Genomic DNA, 22,277 nt, shown 5'->3' on the forward strand with positions numbered 1-22,277 from the left:
TGTGCATCAGCCATATGCATATATACCCCCTCTCTCTAGAGCCTCCCTATCCGAACCCATGGACCATACAGTCCATGGGATTCTCCAGGCCGCAACACGGGAGTGGGTAGCCTTTCCCTTCTCCAGGGTATCTTCCCAGCCCAGGAATCGAACCCAGGCCTCTCACAATTCCAGGTGGACTCTTTACCACATGAGCTACCAGGGAAGCCCAAGAATACTGGAGTAGGTAGCCTATCCCTTCTCCAGGGGATCTTCCCAACCCAGGAATCAAACTGGGCTTTCGTGCATTCCAGGCGGATTCTTTACCAACTGAGCTACTAGGAAATACGTTAAAACCCAGTGTCCAGGAGCCAACTGGACACACAAGAAGCCTCCTCAGTAACGTGACAGCCCCGTGACATGCCGCCCGTGTGTGTGTGGGAGTGAGGTGAGGAGAGCAGGGAAGGGGCACCCGCGGTCAGTGGAGTGGAACGCTGCTGCCCAGGGCAGAGGAATGCCCCTGGCACTCCCAGGACCGAGCTCCCCGTGATCAGGAGGCGGTCGGTGGGCGGGGGTGGACAGAAGACAGACGGGCAGGCGCGGGCGGGTTTGCTGAACAAGAGGCTGGGCCTCTAGTACGGCCTGTGACGCTCACGCCTGGGGAAAACACGCCCGGGGTATTCGAGAGCTGGCCGCCTGGATTATTTGAGGCTCTTCCTGACACGCCAGTGTGCACGCCAAGGTAGGATGACGCCAGCAGAGGTCAGGAACCCGCGGGATGACACAGCAGGGCCCGCGGGGATCCCTGGGGAGTCACAAGCGTACGTCTGCGTTGCCTCATTCTCCTGGACGGTTGCGACAGCCCCTAGGCAGGTCCTAGCCTCGCGGGCTTGGTCACCCCCACTGAGGTCACTGCCCTGCGTGGCACCCTGAGCCTGTGGGGCCGGGCGACAGGCAGGAGGTGAGGTCTACGTTCCTGGGTCTGGTGCAAGGCAGACCGCACCCCGAGTACCCTTCCTGAGGCCTCTGCGCTCACCTTGCACTGGGGCCACCTTGCAGATTCACACGTGGGGCCCCCCTTCCTGACTGCCACCCAGCTGGCTCCCACAGCCCCGGGCGCTGTGCTCAGTCATTCAAGTCGTGTGTGACTCTGCGACCCGTGGACTGTCGCCCGTCAGGCTGCTCCATCCATGGGATTCTCCAGGCAAGGATACTGGAGTGGGCAGCCTTTGCCTTCTACAGGGGATCTTCCCAACCCAAGGATGGAACCCAAGTCTCCTGCTTTGCAGGCAGATTCCTTACCAGCTGAGCCATCACGGAAGCCCTCCCATGGCCCTGCTCAGGACGAATCCAGTGTCCCAAGAGGCGCGCTGAACTGCAACTCGCTTCCTGCCCCCGGCTCCCAAGAACACTGGGTTAGCTGAGCAGTATGCCCTTCCCTGAACTGGCCTCAGGACCTCTGGAAAACCGTGAGGCTCAGGAAACGAGGCGAGGCCCTGACCATCCCTCCTCCGAGCGCCCTGGCGAATCCCTGCTGTCACACTGACCTTAAATGCCTTCTGAACCAAAAACCCCGTCCCCAAGCACACTCCCCAACTGGGTGGGTCGGCTCCAGGCTGCTGGGTTCAGGTCACATTTCCTCCTTCTGGGGGACTGGCCCGAAATCACTCAGTGTCACACTTTGCATGCTTTTATCAGGCTGCTCTCAGCCTGGCTGAACGAGATGAGAGCTGCGATACGGCTCGGGCTTCTGCACCTGGCCAACTCGGAGATCACTTACATGTTTGTGTCATAACCACGCACACACAAAGCCGGCACACGGGAGGGCAAGTCAGATGTACCGCAACAGGTAGAGTCGAGGGCTATTTTTACAGGCCTGGACGCCCTTCCTCCCGGAGAGTACTCTGGGGTCTGCTTCTGTGCAGACTCCTCTGAGCAGGCAAAAGCAGGGGCACCTGGGGGAACAACGCTTGCTGGGGTGGGTCCTCTCAGCAAAGCCTCCTTTACCCGTGCGTGCCGGGCACCGGGCGCTATCTGCCGTCTCCCTACGTAAGCACCAACGCTCGCCTGCCGCCATCAGCATGTCTGGGACGAACACATCTGCCCCTGGCACCCGAGTCTAAATAGCTGTGTCTCTTCTCTCGGGCTGCGGGAAGAGGCGGAGGCAACGCCGGTCAGGCTCCATCCCCGAGGTGAGGTCCGTGGAGCCGCAAAAAGCAGGAAGATGGGCAGGAACAGGGTGCCTGGCTCCCTGCCAAGGGACCGGCTGAGGCAGGCAGAGTCCGCGGGGAAGGCTCCCAGGAAACGCTGTCACCCGAGGAGGGAGACGGGGGGCCCGAAGACACCAGCGTGGCCGTGAATCTTCAGCCAGCAGGAAGGACTTGATGTTGGGAAGAGGCAGGGGAGGATCCGCAGACAGAAAGGCCACAAGTGGCTCACGGGGAGCCCAGCACGGCAGACTGGTCGGGCCTCGGCTTGAAACCTGGGTCTTGGGGGTGGCCTCTGGGTGGAGTGCCCATGGGCACTGCAAAGTGTGGACTGAGCTAAAGGGGAGGCGAGGGTGCCCACAGGGACCCAGAGACGGTAGAGCAGAAGGCTCCTTGAGCCCACGCGTCCGTGAGAGGTGAGGAGGAGGGGGTCCACAGCCAAGGCCAGGGCCCTGAACACGGACAGAGAGGATAGACAGATGAGACACGCAGGGCAGAGCGGGGTAGCAGCAGCTCATGAAGCCCAAAGTTCTGGAAACAGAAGAAAAGATGCCGGCCACACGTGGCCTCACTGGATATGAGTTTGAGCAAACTCTGGGACACCGTGATGGACAGGGAAGCCTGTGCTGCAGTCCGTGGGCTCGCAGAGAGTTGGGCACAGCTGAGCGACTGAACAACAGCAAGCTGGCCACTCGGAAGTCACTGCGCCCTTCATCCCGACAACGTTCCTGGGTTGTGGGTGGAAAGCTTGCAGGCAGGGTGGAGCGTGGAGAGCAGGGAGGTTGTGTTCCAGTGATAAGCTAGAACACGCTGTGCTCAGGTGCTAAAGCACTGGGCTTCCCTGGTGGTTCCGCGGGAAAGAATCCACCTGCCAGTACGGGAGACGCGGGTTCAATCCCTGGGGTGCGAAGACCCCCGGGAGAAGGGCATGGCAACCCACTGCAGGATGTTTGCCTGGAGAATCCCATGGACAGAGGAGCCTGGCGGGCTGCAGTCCATGGGGTGGCAGAGTCAGACACGGCTGAGTGACTAAACAACAGAAGAATTAGAAGCAGCGGGAGAAAGAGGAGCTGTGACATTCCGAAGAAAGGCAAACCTCCCCTCCCTTGCGGAAGGAAGGGCCAGGGCCAGCCCATGTGGGGGCATCAGTTTGAACAGGAACACCACCTCCCTCCCGGATGGGAAGGAGAGCTGACGCCTGCAGAGTCCCGCACACTCACCCCAAGCCCGGGCACCGAGGAAGACGCCGGTGTAAAAGGACCCCCTCCGGTTCAGGGCCGGACTCTCTCTTCAGCCCAGGGCTCGATACGATATTATAAATGTCAAGACAGGCACCCTGCACCAGTTATTCAGCACCACAGGTGCAGTTATATGAAGCTGTTAAGTTCACACGCGAGCCATCTGCTCGCCAACGGAGGACATGCCCTTACCTGGTCTAATAACAGACACAAATGCTATGAAGAAGGGCTGTATCATATTCAGACAACTAAGTCTCTTTTGCAAAGTCGCATTAAACACTGCACAAGGGTTTCCCACGTGGTCCAGTGGAAGAGAGGGCAGCTTGCAATGCAGGGGACAGGGGTTTGATCCCTGGACCCGGAGGATTCCCACAAGCTGTGTGATAGCTGAGCCTGAGAGCCACGACTACGGAGCCCACCGGTCCCAGATCCCATGCTCTGCAACGAGAGAAAGCAACGCAAAGAGAAGCACAAACACCGCGGCCAGAGAACAGCCCCGCCTGCCACAACCAAAGAACCAGAGAACAGCCCCGCCTGTCACAATAGAGTACAGCCAGAGAACAGCCCCGCCTGTCACAATAGAGTACAGCCAGAGAACAGCCCCGCCTGTCACAGCCAGAGAACAGCCCCGCCTGTCACAGCCAGAGAACAGCCCCGCCTGTCACAATAGAGTACAGCCAGAGAACAGCCCCGCCTGTCAGAACCAGAGAACAGCCCCACCTGTCACAGCCAGAGAACAGCCCCGCCTGTCACAGCCAGAGAACAGCCCCACCTGTCACAGCCAGAGAACAGCCCTGCCTGTCACAGCCAGAGAACAGCCCCTGCCTGTCAGAACCAGAGAACAGCCCCACCTGTCACAGCCAGAGAACAGCCCCGCCTGTCAGAACCAGAGAACAGCCCCTGCCTGTCAGAACCAGAGAACAGCCCTACCTGTCACAGCCAGAGAAGAGCCCCGCCTGTCACACTGTCACAGCTAGATAATAGCTGCCTGTCACAGATAGAGAACAGTTCTCACAGCAATGAAGACCCAGCACAGCCAAAAATAAAATTAATTAATTTAAAACACATCAGCAGCAATAACAACAACAACAGAAAACAGTACGCGGAAGGCGTTGTGTCAGCCAGCAGGCTGTCTTGGGCCTGACTGTTCCTGGGTCTTGACGAGCCTCTGGAGGCCCAGGAGGGTCCCGCCCCGACTGACACATGCCCGAGACACCCAAGGTGGGGGCGGGCTCCGCTGCTGGGAGAACGCCTGAGGACAGGGAACGGCGCCAAGCTGGCAGGGAGAGCGGGGACCCGGGGTGAAGTGAGGGAGCAGGCTTCCTCCACGCGGCCGCTGACGTGTTCAGTGAGCACAGGTGGGCCTGAGTGGGACCCCCCCATCGCCCCTCAGAGTGAGACAAAGACCAGAACACGAGGTGTCAGCTATGTGGTCTCTGAGGTGGACGCGTGCGTGCTCCCGACCCTCCGTGACCCCATGGAGTGTAGCCCGCCGCGCTCCTGTGTCCACGGGATTCTCCAGGCAAGGATACTGGAGTGGGTTGCCGTTTCCTTCTCCAGCGGATCTTCCCGACCCAGGGATGGAACCTGCATCTATGGCATTTCCCTCATTGGCAGGTGGGTCCTTCACCACTAGCGCCCCCTGGGAAGCCCAGTAAGGATTCCCATTGTGCCTGTCCCAGTGAGTGTTGCCCGGCAGGCATTCTAAGTCGGCCCAAGGCCACCCACCGAGATGCTTGTTGAAAGGACCCAGTAGGAAACTGGCTCGGTTTTCTCTGGGTCCTCCAGGCAGCTGGATAGTTTCTCCAAGCACATCTCAAATTCGACCAGAACTCCCCCGCTGCAAAGCCATCCCCTCCACACGGCACTTTCAAAGCTGACGCACGGCCATGCAGCTGTCAGTGCCAACTCGAAGTACATGGTGGCGAAAGGCAGTTATCTCAGCTGGACTCGGGGTCGGCCTCGATTATACAGTTGCCAGGTGAAAACACACGCTGTCAGAGCAACCAAAGGCAATGCTTCTAAGAAAAACAAGGCAAATAACAGACGCAGAGAGGAAACTGGGATGTACCAGGGACTGACCGAAATCGACTGTTTGCAGCCGGAAGAAAACGCCAAGTAACACCTTGCTGGCACAAAACACTTCTTCGATAACCAAGTGATCCCCTTTTCTTAAAGCAGGAGCAGAAAGGTTTCCAAGACAATGAAACCGTGGTGAACACGAACAGAGAACCCTGTGGACCTGTGAAAATGCAGCCGCAGGGCCCTCACACCAAGGACAGCACTGGCCCAGCACTGCCAGAACTGCTTTTAAATCCATGTCATTCTTCACTCCAGCTCGAGCTCCAGCCTCGGGAGTGATGGATGAGAACACACCAGGCCTGCAGCGGCAGACGTCCGCGGAGAGGCGTCGGCCCAGGGCTGCCAGGTTCCCGAGGGACACCACTGTCACCAGGTCTGACGGGCACACCTTGTGAGCCGCAGGTATTGGTGAGTGGCTACTTCAAGAGGACGTGCAGAAAGCTTCTCTCTCTTTTTTGAATGTGACCTCTTAACTAAATACCAGCTGCTGTTCAAGATTCCACCAAAAGATGGGAATAAAGATTGATACAACCAATATGGATAACAGTACAGAGACTCCTTAAACAGCTAGGAATAAAAACTACCATATGACCCAGCAAGCCCAGTACTGAGCATATCCCTCTGAGCAAACCGTAGTTCAAAGACGCGTGGTACCCTAGTGTTCACTGCAGCACTATTTACAGCAGCTAGGACATGGAAGCCACCTAGATGTTCACTGATACGTGAATGGATAAAGAAGACGTGATACACACACAAACACATATATATACACAATCAAATACTGCTGCTGCTGCTGCTAAGTCGCTTCAGTCGTATCCAACTGTGCAACCCCATAGACGGCAGCCCACTAGGCTCCGGCGTCCCTGGGATTCTCCAGGCAAGAACACTGGAGTGGGTTGCCATTTCCTTCTCCAATGCATGAAAGTGAAAACTGAAAGAAGCCGCTTAGTCGTGTCCAACTCGTAGCGACCCCATGGACTGCAGCCTTCCAGGCTCCTCTGTCCACGGGATTTTCGAGGCAAGAGTACTGGAGTGCGGTGTCATTGCCTTCTCCAGCAATCAAATACTACTTAGCCATAAAAAGACACAAAGCTGAGTCATTTGTGGTGATATGGGTGAACCGAGAGCCTGTCATACAAGGTGAAGTAAGTCAGAAAAACAAACATCCTATATTAACACATAACTAGGGAATCTAGAAAAACTGTACTGGCAGGAATAGAGATGCGCAGCAGAGAACAGACCTGTGGAGCAGAGTGGGAGGGAGGGAGCGGTGCAAATGAAGAGAGCAGCGCAGACATACAGACACTATCAGGCGTAAAATCATGCAAGCCTCTCTACAGCGCAGCGAGCTCAGCTCCGCACGCTTCGATGACCTGGAGGCCGGGATGGGCTTCGATGACCTGGAGGCCAGGATGGGGTGCGAGGGCTCAAGAGGGAGGGGACATACGTATACATATGGCTCAAGCTGAGGCTCCAATCCTTTGGCCACCTGATGCTGACTCCTTGGAAAAGACCCTGATGGGAGGAACTGGGGGTGGGAGAAGGGGACAACAGAAGATGAGATGGTTGGATGGTGTCACCGACTGCATGGACATGAGTTTCGGTGGACTCCGGGAGTTAGTGATGGACAGGGAAGCCTGGCGCGCTGCGGTCCATGGGGTTGCAAAGAGTCGGACACAACTGAGCGACTGAATTGAACTGAGGGGTGATTCATACTGATGTATGGCAGAAACGAATACGACATTGTAAAGCAATTATCCGCCAAATAAACATAAATTTTAAAAAACAGAAAGATTCCACCCAAAGAAAATTTGGTGCCCAAATGTTTTCAGAGATCCCTGGGCCCAGCTCCAAGTGCTCAAGTGGGAAAAAGAAGTACTTTTGATACTGACTTGCTGACCCAGGGGAACAGACTGCCCCCCCAAGGCTAGTTAATTCCCAGAGATGGTAAGAAGCTGTTTTTTGCGTGTAAACGAGGGTGCCTTTCACATGCAAACAAACCTACGCAAAGCCCATCCTCCCAAATAGTCCTTTATGGATTTTTAAGCCACCTGCCAAAGCAGGAGACCTGAGAGACATGGGTGCAATCCCTGGGTCAGGAAGATCCCCTGGAGGAGGAAATGGCAACCCACTCCAGTATTTTTGCCTGGACAATCCCATGGATGGAGGAGCCTGGTGGCTACAGTCCATGGGGTCGCAAAGAGTCAGGCATGCCTGAACGAACTGCACACACACACACACACACACACACACACACACAGCTGTGATCACGAGTCCGCATCTCATGTAGCCTGAACCAACTGCGTGCGCACGCGCGTGCACACACACACACACACACACACAGCTGTGATCACGAGTCCGCATCTCATGTAGCCTGGACAGCCTAGCACACGCACACACATGCACACACACACACACACACACACAGCTGTGATCACGAGTCCGCATCTCACGTAGCCTGGACAGCCTAGCACGCGCACACACACACACACACACACACACAGCTGTGATCACGAGTCCGCATCTCATGTAGCCTGGACAGCCTAGCACACACACACACACGCACACACACACACACACACACAGCTGTGATCACGAGTCCGCATCTCATGTAGCCTGGACAGCCTAGCACACACACACACACGCACACACACACACACACACACACACACACACAGCTGTGATCACGAGTCCGTATCTCATGTAGCCTGGACAGCCTAGCACACACACACACACATGCACACGCACACGCACACACACAGCTGTGATCACGAGTCCGCATCTCACGTAGCCTGGACAGCCTAGTGCGTGCGCGCGCACACACACACACAGAGCTGTGATCACGAGTCTGCATCTCATGTAGCCTGGACAGCCTAGCATACACACACACACACACACACACACACACACACACAGCTGTGATCACGAGTCTGCATCTCATGTAGCCTGGACAGCCTAGCGGGTGTCGAGCAGACTCTAGTGTGCCTCTAGATCCGTTCCTGGCCTCTAGGCCTCGGGAGGCAAGTTAAGGGCCATCAACTGCCCTGCCCAGGGGCAGGAGGCAGGCTGATGTTGCTGCCTGCCAGGCCAGGGCGCGGAGCAGACCGCCCTCAGTGCAGGCGCAGGCCCTCGTCTGCACATACTCTGTGCAGACGCTAAGCTACTGACCGCAGGCATCACAGCGAAGGCCGTGAGGGAGCAGACCCTAAAGGAAAATGGGGATGAATCTGACCAACGCTCAGAAGGTAACCCGAGAGCTGCTGGGATGGTCGTCCACCTCTGCAAAGACCAAAAGTGGGAGAACACTTCCTAAGCATTTCTGCTGAAGAAACAGAAATGTGAGTCTGTCACGATCATCACGTGTTGAAGAAAATTCTCCTCAGACACCCACAAGGCCATTTTAAACCTCAGAAATGTGTGCTCTAACACCAGCACTGCCCTCGCCCCCCATTTCAACACACTTCTAGGAAGCTCTGAATACCCCGTGCGTGCTACATCACTTCAGCTGTGTCTGAGTCTTTACAAGTCTATGGCAGCCCTCCAGGCTCCTCTGTCAGTGGGATTCTCCAGGCGAGAATACAGGAGTGGGTTGCCACGCCCTCCTCCAGGGGACCTTCCCGACCCAGGGAGGGAACCCGCCTCTCTTACGTCTCCTGCACTGGCAGGCGTGTTCTCTACCATTAGCGCCACCCGGGAAGCCAGTATTCACATACAGCTGACGGTGAGATCTTTATTTTTGAATGTAATCCAAACACCATGGCACCTCCTGACCTCAGGCTATGTAGCCATCACTTTTCAAACACTGCAAACACAGGTTTTAAAAAGTCACTTGGGCACCTCTGTGTAATGAGAGCTCTCGGCAGACATTTCTTGGGGGCATTATTTCCCTTGCTCTTTTCTGTTACATTAAATCTCGGTCTACCCCTGAAGAATGACATGGCGTAACTGATAAATTATAGCAGCTTACAAAATGAAAGGAAAAAAAAAGAAGAAGCTGAAACAGAGAAAAGAGAGAATCATCATAAAGACAAAAGGGAGCAAAGAATCCCCAACACACAGTTTTTTCCAAGGAGAAGGAGGGAAAAACAGATTGAGAGAAAAAACGATGACGCCTCTCCTGAGATCGTACCTGGTTTCCACTGCTGAGATTCCAGAGGAAAGCACACCACGAGGAGGATAAGGAAGCTGGCAGAAAGCAAGGCCAGGGGGCTCTGCACCCGCACTGGCAGAAACCCGCTGAGTATGCCAGCCGTCTTGCCAGCTGGACCCAGCTCCTGTCGACCTGCAGAATTCTGCAATTTTGTTCTCACCCTCTTCCCAGTTATTCTAAAAATGAGAGCCGCCGTGGTGGATAATGGCAGGCACACTCTGAAGGTTGACGAGGTTTGGGACTGTTAGGAAGCACAGTTTAACAGGCCTGAGTTTACCCACCTTAGTCCCCTCTAGAGTCCTTTCTTATTCCTGATGGATTTTCGCTGACAAGCAACATGGTCCGTTGGTACCTTAATCTGCCCCTTGGTTGTTCAGCTGTGTCCGACTCTTGGCGACCCCATGGACTGTAGCCCGCCAGGCTCCTCTGTCCCTGGGATTCTCCAGGGACGAATACTGGAGAGGGTTGCCATGCCCTTCTCCAGGGGATCTTCCCGACCCAGGGATCAAACCCAGGTCTGCACTGCAGGCAGATTCTTGACCTTCGGAGCCCCCAGGGAAGTAACCTACGGAAGTGCTAAAGCCAGCTAAGGAGATTCTCTGTTTGTCATCTGCTGTGTGGAGGTTCCGGGGTCTAGACAATCTGGCGTAGGGGACATGAACCAAAGGACGACGGGTGACAGGGGACCCTGACCCCGTGTGGGCACAGCTGTGAGCTGCTGAGCTCCAGAGAGGCCCTGCCTTCACCCAGAGGCACCCAGAGAACCGGGCGCTCCTACACCATCTCAAAATGGCCACTACTGGGCAGAGACGAAGCTGTGGGAGTGCAAACCGGTACACAACAGGGCATCTGCTCCTGTATGTGACGGTAGATTAGAAGCCAGGTGTCCCCGCTTGAAATCCTGCAGCCTTGGGACTTTGCTGGTGGTCCAGTGGTTAAGAGCGGTGTTTCCCGAGTGGGGTGTGCAGGTTGAGCCCCTGGTTGGGAATCTAGGATCCCACATGTGGTGCTCACTTTCGACCAACTGGCTCCTCTGTCCAGGGGATCCTCCAGAATACTGGAGCGGGCTGCCATTTCCTCCTCCAGGGGAATCTTTCTAACTCAGGGACTGAACCTCCGTCTTCTCCATCTCCTCTACTGGCAGGTGGGTTCTTTACCACTGAGCCAAGGATCTCACATGTTGCGGGATTAAAAATAAATAAACAAAAAATCCTGCAATATCTGCGTGTTTATGGAGACATTGTCAGTTATAGTCAACATGGCAAATAATTATATTTTCCCTCACCAATCTAGCACATTATTATTTTTCTGATTTTAAGAATTTGAAAATAAGTTATTTTCCTAAGGCTGACTTTTTAAGGATTATAACAACTGCATCAGACTCCTAGAAAGCACATTTTATGTATATCACTTTTTACACATCCACAGAACTCCTAATTCTCAATATGATTAACATCCACCCTCCACATGGCCCTATTATCAACAGCAATCATCAATGAATTGCTTCCCAAAACCCTGCACCTGGATCGTCCAACAAGGGAGGCCCTAGCGAAATGTGGCCAGTGAAGCCTGGAAAGCTGGCTAGTTTGTGTGGAGATGCGTTCTGAGCGTCCAACACACACAGATTTCAAAGGCTAGGTAACAAAAAGGAAGGCAAACTATCTCAATGATTTTTTTTTTTAATTGATTATGCCTTGATGCGGAGACCAGGGTTCGATCCCTGGGTCAGGAAGATCCCCTGGAAAAGGAAATGGCAACCCACTCCAGTACTATTGCCTGGAAAATCCCATGGATGCAGGAGCTTGTCAGGCTACAGTCCATGGGGTCGCAAAGAGTCGGACACGACTGAGCGACGTCCCTTCTCCTTCCCCTTCTCCCTTGAGTAACATTTTGGATGTGTCAGGACAGAAAAAGTTTCCATTCAAGCTCATTTCCTCTGTGTTTTTTTCCTTTTTCAACGTTGCTCTAAGAAAATCTTACATGGTCCTACGCCTATCAGATTGCAGGACTCTGGACCACCAATTTTCCCCTCTTAAAGAGAGCCTCTGTGCTCCTAAAGTCATTAAACAACTTCAGTTATTTAAGCAACAAGAAAACCCTTCCTGTTCAGGAGCTGAGTGTTTAATATTTGTATCTTCTTCCTTCAAAATCTTATCCTTGATCATAAATAATCTCAGTCCCCTCTGTCTCTGGGTCTAAATAGCATCTGAGGGCCAAAATTACTACCTAGCTCACAGATAATTGTTACCTGTGTCAACAAAAATCAAATTCCAAAGACTGAAAAGACAACAGCAGCAAACACTTCAAAAGCACTAGATTCCTGCAACAATCTCCAGACTTCCTCACTGCCCACAAGCTTCGCCCTTCACTGTTTTCTGACTCACTTCTTGGAAAATTCAAGTACTGGGGCTGACACAAGTAAACAGAACTTCCTGGGGAAATGCATCTGGAATTCTGAAAAGCAGGCAGACCGAAAAAGAACTTACTATTAACTGATGACACACTGTTACGCAAACAACAGACAAACTGAAGTCAGGCCCTTGAAAATTAGAACAGGTATGTGCTTAGCTGGTCAGTTGTGTCCGACTCTTTGCAACCCCATGGACTGTAGCCCACCAGGCTCCTCTGTCCATGGGGATTCCTCACACAAGAATACTGGAGTGGGTTGCTATGCCCTCTTCTAAGGGACCTTCCCAACTCAGGGATCGAATGCAGGTCTCCTGCATTGCAAACGGATTCTTTACTGATTGGGCCACTAGGGAAGCCCTGTTGTTGCCGCTAAGTCACTTCAGTCGTGTCCGACTCTGTGCGACCCCATTGACGGCAGCCCACCAGGCTCCTCCGTCCCTGGGATTCTCCAGGCAAGAACAATGGAGTGGGCTGCCATTTCCTTCTCCAATGCCTGAAAGTGAAATCGCTCAACTGTGTCCAACCCTCAGCAACCCCACAGACTGCAGCTTTCCAGGCTCCTCCGTCCACGGGATTTTCCAGGCAAGAGTACTGGAGTGGGGTGCCCTAGAACAGGTATCATCAAGCAGATTAGAGGAAGTAAAGTATTGCATTCTGAAAGCTCGTGTTTTATTACAGACGTTTTGTAAAAAGTAACAGAATAACCAAAGGTGCATTGCTGAGAAAGTTCTGCAAGGCCTTACCACCTCTAGGAAGAGTCAGGGCAGTATGACCTAAAAGGGAGGAAAAGAGGTGGGTCTTATGCTCCCAAAGGCCACTAATCCTTGCTTCTCGACTTGTTCAGAGGATTGGTAACACAACTGCCAGTCCAATGCTTGACAAACCACTCAACTTGCCCTAGCTAGCGAAGTGGAGACTGATTGATAACTCAAAGTTGCTCAGTCGTGTCTGACTCTCTGTGAACCCAGGGAGCGTAGAGTCCATGGGATTCTCCAGGCCAGAATACTGGAGTGGATAGCCTTTCCCTTCTCCAGGGGATCTTCCCCACCCAGGGACTGAACCCAGGTCTCCCACACTGCAAGCAGATTCTTTACCAGCTGAGCCACCAGGGAAGCCCCTGGCTGATAACCCCTACAATTACCACCACAGAAGTCACATCCATGGCTCCAGGGAACACGTACGTGTGTCTCGAGTGGGGATGAAGCACCAAGCTCATTTACAAGTTTAATAAATTTAACTCTAATGAGACACCTCAGTCTGCATTAAAATGCACGAGACTCCCAAAACATGTCCTCTAGACCTTTCATTACAGGGTAAAGCATTTATTTGACAATTTAGCTTGACCACCTGGGCAGGAAAACTCATGTCCACAAACTATACTTATGAATCCCAGAGCTCTTTTTGAAACTGAGTCATATCAGGTTTACACTGCATACACTGTTCTATCCAGTCAGTGACCTCGATGGGAACTTATTTTTCTCCCTTAGGAATTCACTGGTTTACAGTTCTGTGCTATGCTATGTGCTAAGCTGCTCAGTCACATCTGACTGTTTGCAACCCCACGGACTGTAGTCTGCCGGGCTCCTCTCTCCATGGGATTTCTCAGAGTGGGTATGCCACGCCTTCCTCCCCCACCCCGGGATCCAACCCACATCTCATGAGTCCCCTGCATTGCAAGTGGATTCTTGATTGCTGAAGCCCTGGGTCCATGAAGGACCTGGGAAGCCCTGGGTCCATGAAAGGAAATAAGAGGCTGGTTTTTGTGTGCCTTTAAAAAAACAGCCCCATTATTGAACCGAGTCACATGATCACGGGGGCAAGGTCACACTCACTCTCATTAAGATGAGCACAGCACTTTTATTTAGAACTAGATATTTCTCAGCTCTGTTCCTTATTCGCTATGACCTTGGGCAGATCACTTTACCTCTCTGAGCTATGCAATCTTTCGCTTTCAGTCAGTCAACACAAATATTTTCTCCCACATTGCAGGATTTTATGAGAGGAAGCATTCAAGTACATGAAAGTCTTACCTGGTGGCTCAGACGCTAAAGAATCAGCTTGCAATGCAGGAGACTGGGGTTTGACCCCTGGGCAGGGAAGATTCCCCTGGAGAAGGAAATGGCAACCCACTCCAGTGTTCTTGCCTGGAGAATCCCCATAGACAGAGGGAGCCTGGCGGGCTACAGTCCCGTGGAGCTGCAGAGTGTGCGATGGCTGAATGAGTATCACACACACACACATATTAAAAGTACACACACCTCCAGCAAGTCAGTAGTCTACATAGAGTATGGACACATTTTTACAGTTCTGTGAAACATTCCGGAGACTGAGGTCAGGAACACGCCGGCCCTAACGTTGTGTAACACTTGGCACCGTTATGGAAAAAAATGGCCCAAGCCATAAGCTGCGCTCAGGGCAGTTAGCTGGCTCATGAGTTATAAAAAGTGAGTGCTTTCTATGAATCCTGCTTGAATTCCGTTTCGGTTGGTGGAGTTCACACCTACCACCAAGCCACTGCAGGACAAGTCCCGAGGGGGTGCGCGGGATTGCTGCTGCTAAGTCGCTTTAGTCATGTCTGACTCTGTGCGACCCCATAGACGGCCTCCCACCAGGCTCCCCCGTCCCTGGAATTCTCCAGGCAAGAACACTGGAGTGGGTTGCCATTTCCTTCTCTAAACCACTCCAAACCCTGGGCGCTGTATGCATCTCCAACTTTCTGGCACTTGGGTTAAAAAAGTGCACACTCTGATTGGGCAGCGGCGGGGTGGGGACCCGGGCACCGTACTGCAAACCGGCTGCCCGCTCGGATGTCCGTGCTGGGAGTCTCTCCGCCCAGCCGGACCTCTGAGCAGGGCTCCACCACCATCACCTCCTCCTCAGCACAAGACACTGGGGGTCAGGAGCGTTTGCAGCTTGCAGTGGCCGTGAAGCGGTCCCGTGCACTGCGGAGAGCGAGCTTCAGCAGCAACCCCGCTTGCATGGCACTCCCGCCTTCCGGCTAGGTCACCCCCAAACGCCTGCAGACGTCGGCAGAGGCTCCAGCGACCCCCCCCACACCCCCAAAGCGGCGGATGGAGGACCATGCCCTGCCTGTAGGATGCTACCAACCAGGTGCGTGCACCTCAGAGGGCAGAGCCCCGGCAGGGCCCCCTGGAGGTCGGGGCGCGGATGGGGCAACTGAGGCTGGGTGGCTGCGCGCAGCGCTCGCGGCCTCTGGGGTGGGGAGGGGGTACCTCACCAACAAACTCCACAGCCAGCACGGTGGTCCCTGAGCGCGCCGGCCCCGCAAGCGCGGCACGGCCGCCGGAAGTGCCCCGGGAGCCGTCTACGCGGCAGCCCCGGGCGAGCGACCCGCCTGAGGGGACCGAGGGGTCTCCTCACGCCGCTCCGTCGTGGCCCCCGACCCCGGCGCTGAGGGCCTGCGTTTCCCCTCCCGCCAATCCCTAGACAGTTCTGGCGGGAGGCGGCCGCGGGCTACCCACCCAGAAGGAGGCCGTCCATGTCAAAAAGCAGGTGGGTGACGGGACGCGGAGGGGCTACGGGCGCCGCCATTGTGCCGCCGTTTCTCTGCAGACTCGCGGGGTGGGCGGGGGGAGGGGGAGGGCGGAGAGGAGGTGCCAGCAGGCGCGCTCCCGGCCTGCCCCGCGCGCCCCGGTTCTGCGCACGCGCGGCTGCCCGCCAGGGGCTGCTCCTGCACACGCACGCGCGCTCTGGTCTCCCTCCCGTCTACCGCAGCACGCGCGCGCGCGCGCGCGAGACCCGAGCCGTTCTGCGCACGCGCAGTCCCGGGCCGCCGCCGCCTCCTCGCGCCCGCGCCCCCGAAGCTGCTCCCGCGCACGCGCGCTGCAGCCAGCCCCCTAGCGCCGGGAGCCGCTTTGCGCACGCGCGCCTCTCCTCCTCGCGCGGCCCCCACGGAGGGCGCGCGCTCTGAGCCACACAGCCGCTCGGCGCATGCGCGCGGCCGGTCTCCTCGCGAAGCTCCTGAGGCGCGCGCGCGCGCGCGAGCGCTCTGGGCCTCGTGTCCGCGTCCACCCGTCCGGCTCACTTCTCACCCTTGAAAACGGGCCAGGAGGTTCGGTCACGGGCCCGAGCAGAGTCGCGTCCCTAGTCCAGTCGAGCGCGTACAGCTCGAATTTGGAACGCGCCTGCAGAGGGAGGGAGGGAGGGCGCGGAGGTTCGACAGCGCCTGAGGTGCTTCTCTCTTCAGAGCCCCCAAGTACAAAGGCAGCAGGGTGGCCTTAGTCATGGGGTTCCCCCCCCGGGGGACTTCGGCCCGGGCCCCGGAGCGCCTGTCCTCAAACTCTGGGCAAGTCTCTTGCAGTTTATAGCCGCCCGCACCGTCCTCCCACCCCCCCCACCTCGGGCCGGCAGGGAGCGTGAGCAATGGCGCGCGGGTCCCCCTCCTTGAGCGCCTGTATCGCCCAGCAACCCTGGCTGGTTACAACTCCCAGAGCGATTCCGTTGCCGAAGTCTGATAACAGAGAGCCGGAATTGGTTCGGTTCGGTTCAGTTCAGTCGCTCAGTCGTGTCCCGACTCTCTGCGACCCCCATGGACTGCAGCACAGCCAGGCTTCCCTGTCCATCACCAACTCCCGGAGCTTACTCCAAAAGTGTGTTGTCAAAGTGTTAGTTGCTGAGTCGTGCCCGACCCTTGGCGACCCCATGGACTGCAGCCCACCAGGCTTCTTGGTCCATGGGATTTTCCAGGCAAGGGTACTGGATTGGGTTACCATTTCCTTCTCTAGAAGATCGTCCCAACCCAGGGATTGAATCCCGGTCTCCCGCACCGCAGGCAGATTCTTTACCGACTGAGCTCCGAGGGAAGCCCTTACTCAAACTCATGTCCATGGAGTGGGTGATGCCATCCAACCATCTCATCCTCTGTCGTCCCCTTCTCCCGCCTTCAATCTTCCCTAGCATCAGGGTCTTTTCCAGTGAGTCAGTTTTTCGAATCGGATGGCCAAAGGATTGTAGCTTCAGCTTCAGCATCTGTCCTTCCAATGAATATACAGGACTGATTTCCTTTAGGATGGACTGGTTGGAGCTCCTTGCTGTCCAAGGGACTTGGGCTTCCCTGATAGCTCAGTCGGTAAAGAGCCAGAATAAGACGGATTAAATGCCTTGCCCGTTTTTGCCTTGTATATCTCATCTGCTTTGATTATTGAGTTTTCTTCCCCTCCCCGCCCCAAACTTTCTGAAGGCAAGCTGAAAAGCAGCATTTCTTTTTTTTTCTTCCCACTCAGAAATACCTTCCCCCAACCCATTTCTCGGAGAAGGCAATGGCACCCCACTCCAGTACTCTTGCCTGGAAAACTGGACGGAGGAGCCTGGTAGGCTGCAGTCCATGGGGCCTCTAAGAGTCCGACATGACTGATCAACTTCACTTTCACTTTTCACTTTCATGCACTGGAGAAGGAAATGGCAGCCCACTTCAGTATTCTTGCCTGGAGAATCCCAGGGACGGCAGAGCCTGGTGGGCTGCCGTCTATGGGGTCGCACAGAGTCGGACACGACTGAAGCGACTTAGCAGCAGCAGCAGCAACCCATTTCTATTATTTTTAGCTGGTGTTGTAAATGCATGTTGGCAAATGGGCTTCCAGGGTGACTCAGATGGTAAAGAATCCGCCTGCAATGGGAGAGACCTGGATTCGATCCCTGGGTTGGGAAGATTCCCCTGGAGAAGGGAATGGCTACCCACTCCAGTATTCAGGTCTAGAGAAGTCCACAGAGGAGCCTGGCAGGCTACAGTGCATGGGGTTGCAAGGAGTCAGGAGAGGATTGAGCGATTTTCATTTTCAAATGCATGTTTAAACATAAAGATAGGATCTTTCGAGAGGCAGAAATAAGAAAGCTGCAGAGACTTTAAAATGTGAGCGTTGTGTTTCTGGTGAAGTGTGTCAACTGGGCACTCAAGACAGCTTGGTTTAGCACATATCAGCATTAAACCTCTGTGCCTGCCTTTCCGTGTACATGAAATGAAAGCGTTACATGATGCAAGCCCAGGCAAGCTGTTCAGTTCAGTCACTGTTGTGTCTGACTCTGCAACCCCATGGACTGGGCAGGCAGTTGGAGGTGGCAAATAGAATATGCTCAGTTAACTTATGTCTTTTTTTTCAAGCTGTGGCTGTGACAGACGTTCCCTGGGTTCATCCAGTCATGATTTCCTGTTGAGGATGCTGGACCTCAGAGAGGGCAGTTCATCAGCCAGTTAGTGAGCAGACTCTGCCCCAAATGTGCTGCTGCTGCTAAGTCGCTTCAGTCGTGTCCGACTCTGTGCGACCCCATAGATGGCAGCCCACCAGGCTACTCTGTCCACAGGATTCTCTAGGCAAGAATACTGGAGAGGGTTGCCGTTTCCTTCTCCTCCAAATGTGCTAGGCTGCTGTATGGAATGACCACCGAGTGGGTAGACGCAACAACATGAAGTTAGTGCCTCCCAGTTCTGAAGGCCGAAAGTCCGGCATGAGAGGGTGGACAGGGTTAACGCCTTCTGAGGAAAGAGTTGGTTCCAGGCCTCTCTCCTTGGCTCCAACCCAGCCATCTTATCTCTTTATCTCGTCATCTTATCTTCTGTCCATGCATCTGTTTCCATGTCCACATTCCCCTTTTTATAAGGACACCAGTCATCCAGGATTGCCACCCAGACTCATGACCACATTCTAATTCAATTACCTACGTCACGACCTTCTCTTCAGGTAAGGTCACACTGAGGTACTGGTGGTCAGGATTCCTACACTATTATTTTTTTAAATATTTATTGTATTTATTTATTTGGCTCTTCTGGGTCTTAGTTGCAGCCTGTGGGATCGTCAGTCTTTGTTGTGGCATCTTGTTTTTTTTAGGTGCAGCATGTGAGTTTCCAGCAGACAGAATCTAGTTTCCTGCGTGCGTGCATCCTCAGTCGCTTCAGTCGTGTCTGACTCTGTGATCGACCTCTGTCCATGGCATTCTCCAGGCAAGAACACTGGAGCGGGTTGCCATTTCCTTCTTGCAGGGGATCCTCCCCACCTAGGGATCAAACCCAGGTCCGATGCATTGAGGCAGGGAGTCTTAGCCAGAGAAGTCCCTCCTATGTAGGGTTGGGTTTTTTTTGTTTTTCTTTTTTTGTTTTTTGAGAGGGACACAATTCAACCTGGAACACAGTTATTCCATAAATATTGGGGGCCTCCTGTCTGCCCAGGCTCACCTGTTGGACCCTTTTTAGAATTCTTGCTCAGTTTCTTTCCGTTTTTTGGAAATGTAAATGGACACACAAAGGAGAAAGTTGTCTCTTCTTCTCTGGCTGTAACAACTTTGTTGATTCCTTAGACAAAAGGACTGTTTTCAAAAGGGAAAGAAAGAAAGAAAAAAAAAAGCTCCAATGCCAGGGTTAAGAATTGGAAACAGCAAGGGTAAGGCCGGAGCTATAAGAAAGCTCTGTGTTAGGGAAAGAGGGGCTCCTTAGAAGGTGCTCACGGAGTTGCCAGGGTTTTGACGCTTCGTAATAATGTGCTGCAAAAATAGGCGAACATAGATGCAGGTGATGAAGGTGTGAGATACCCTGGCACAGAGATACTTGGAGGGTCCCCCTTTCCCTGTTTCAGCCACTGCCACCCGGGGCACGTCTGGGCAGACCATCCAGTTTGTTCACTTACAGGAAACAAATGCGCTGGCAGAGGGGAGTTCCCCTTCCACCGAGGCTAAGCCAGCAAAATCTCAGGGCAGTGCAGTTGCAGATAAGATACATTGGGAAACTTCTCCCACAAGGCTTGAAAACATGGCTCAAGTCATTTTTTTTTTAAAGTCTTCTTTTCCGCACCCTTTAGAAACATCTCTTGCCCACAGTGAAAGGCACCTCAAAATATCAACAACCACAAAAAAAACTGACTAACTGAAGCTGGACTAGGAAAAAAAAAAAACAGGAAAATGTGTTCTATTCAAGTGGTTGCTACACACGTCATCAGGTGTTACTGGTTATTGCAGTTTAGTCACAGAGTTGTGTCCGACTCTCCGATCACAAGGACTGCCAGGCTCCTCTGTCCTTGGAATTCTCCAGGCAAGAATTCTAGAGCGGGTCGCCATTTTCCTCCTCCAGGGGAGTCTCCCACCCACGGATTGAACCCGCATCTCCTGCATTGGCAGGTGGATTCTTAACCACTGCGCCACCTGGGATCCCCCCAAAATATATATACATGTATGTATGTGAGTGAAGTCGTTCAGTCGTGTCCAACTCTTTGTGACCCCCATGGACTGTGGCCCACCAGGCTCCTCCGTCCATGGAATTTTCCAAGCCAGAAGACTGGAGTGGGTTGCCATTTCCTTCTCCCGGAGATCTTCCCACCCCAGGGATCGAACCCGGGTTTCCCACACTGTAGGCAGACGCTTTACCGTAGGCAGACGCTTTACCGTCTGAGCCACCAGGGAAGTCCACTCTGTATACAGTATCACCTTGTTTCTTTTTAAAAATATTATTTGTTTGCTGGCTGTGCCGGGTCTTCGTTGCTTCGCGAGAGCTACTCTCTCGTGGCAATGCACAGGCTTGCGCTTGCGATGGCTTTTCTCGTCGCACAGCGAGGGCTCTAGGCGTGCCGGCTTCAGTAGTTGCAGCCCAAGGGCTCAGGAGTTGCGGCACACGAGCTTAGGTGCCTCGCCACATGTGGGATCTTCCCAGACCGGAGATTGAACGGGTGTCCCCTGCGTTGCAAGGCAGGCTCTTCACCAGCGGACCAGCAGGGAAGCCCACAGTCCCAACTTACATCAGCTTCCTTATTTTGCTGTCTTGGTTCTTCCTGCTGTACATTTCCTTTGTGTGTGGTATTTGGAGAGCTGTGTAGAAGCCAGGTTTACTTTGGAAGCAGTTCCAGCCCTGCAGGTGACCCTCTGCGGCTTCCAGTTTCCCTCCGTAGCTCTGTCTGCCCTGGTCCTAGCAAGTGTGAGGCTAATGGTTGAGGCCCGACCTGCAGGTTACACATATGAGCATCACAGTGCAACCATCACAGCGGCTGAGCCGAGTCTGAAAGGGCTTTGTTGATTCAAGACGCAGGAAACATCTGGGGCTGCTACTGGCAGGAGCAGACGGACTTTGTGGTGAGTTTGGGAGAGGCCAGCATGCCCCCTCCAGGTACAAGGGTTCCATGCTCAACAATCCTTTAGCTGGAGAACTCAGGGGAGCAGCTTGAAAGTTTAAGGTATAGGAGATGGAATACAGAGTACTGATATCTTTTTTTTTATTTGGAGAATAATTTGAAATTTATTTATTTTAATTGGAGGCTAATTGTGGTGGGTTTTGCCATACATCGACATAAATCAGCCATGGGTGTACATGCGTCCCCCCACCCCAAACCCCGTTTTTTTATATGAACCATTTTTTTAAAGTCTTTATTGAATTTCTTACAATCTCGCTTCTGTTGTTTACGTTCTGGTGTTTTGGCCCCAAGGCACGTGGGATCTTAGCTTCCTGACCAGGGATCAGACCCGCACCTGCCTGCTTTGGAAGGCAAAGTCTTAACCAGTGGACTGCCAGGGAAGTCCTAAAGTACCGATGTCTTGAGTGGAACTTTGGTGTCTTTATATATATGTATATAATAGCATATCTGTTGTATATATATAATATGTATTTTATATGTGCTCCACACTCAGTCGCTCAGTCGTGTTTAACCTTTTGTGACCCTTTGAACTGTAGCCTGCCAGGCTCTGTTATCCATGGGATTTTTCAGGCAAGAATACTAGAGTGAGTTGCCATTTTCCTCCTCCTGGGAATCTTCCCTACCCAGGAATCCAGCTGGCAGGTCCTACATCTCCTGCACTGCAGTCTCGGAGCCGTCAGGGAAGGTCCTTATGTATGGATGGATAGAAACAGACATAAAGTATGTCCATGTGTACATAGATGTGTACATAGGTACGTGCAAAGTGTGGATCTACATAAATATATATTATTTGGGAAAGACCCTGATGCTGGGAAAGATGGAAGGCGGGTGGAGAAGGGGACGACAGAGGATGAGATGGTTGGATGGCATCACCGACTCAATGGACATGGGTTTGTGTGGACTCAGGGAGTTGGTGATGGACAGGGAGGCCTGGCGTGCTGCAGTCCGTGGGGTCGCAAAGAGTCGGACACAACTGAGTGACTGAACTGGACTGAACCACCCCCATGACCTCATCTAAGTCTAATTACTTCCCTGGGAGTTATAAGAAATACATGTTTGGTCTTCATTCCATTTCAGGCAGCTCCTG

At 53.7% G+C, this 22,277-nt stretch overlaps 2 protein-coding genes across 2 annotated transcripts in view; one reads left to right on the forward strand and one right to left on the reverse strand.

Annotated features, from left to right (window-relative positions):
* The window catches only part of LOC138929849 (pseudouridine-5'-phosphatase-like), a 61,036-nt gene extending 45,200 nt beyond the window's left edge, over window positions 1-15,836 (reverse strand). The window contains exon 1 of the mRNA XM_070289541.1: window positions 15,548-15,836. Within this exon, the coding sequence (XP_070145642.1) occupies window positions 15,548-15,617 (70 nt within the window). The 5' untranslated portion in view covers window positions 15,618-15,836. The remainder of the gene's footprint in view (window positions 1-15,547) is intronic.
* Window positions 14,840-22,277, forward strand: part of LOC138929848 (steryl-sulfatase-like) — a 157,365-nt gene continuing 149,927 nt past the window's right edge. The window contains exon 1 of the mRNA XM_070289540.1: window positions 14,840-15,176. Coding sequence (XP_070145641.1) covers window positions 15,163-15,176 — 14 coding nt within the window. The 5' untranslated portion in view covers window positions 14,840-15,162. The remainder of the gene's footprint in view (window positions 15,177-22,277) is intronic.

Source organism: Ovis canadensis, chromosome Y, assembly GCF_042477335.2.
Source record: "Ovis canadensis isolate MfBH-ARS-UI-01 breed Bighorn chromosome Y, ARS-UI_OviCan_v2, whole genome shotgun sequence".
In the NCBI taxonomy this organism is placed as follows: domain Eukaryota; kingdom Metazoa; phylum Chordata; class Mammalia; order Artiodactyla; family Bovidae; genus Ovis; species Ovis canadensis.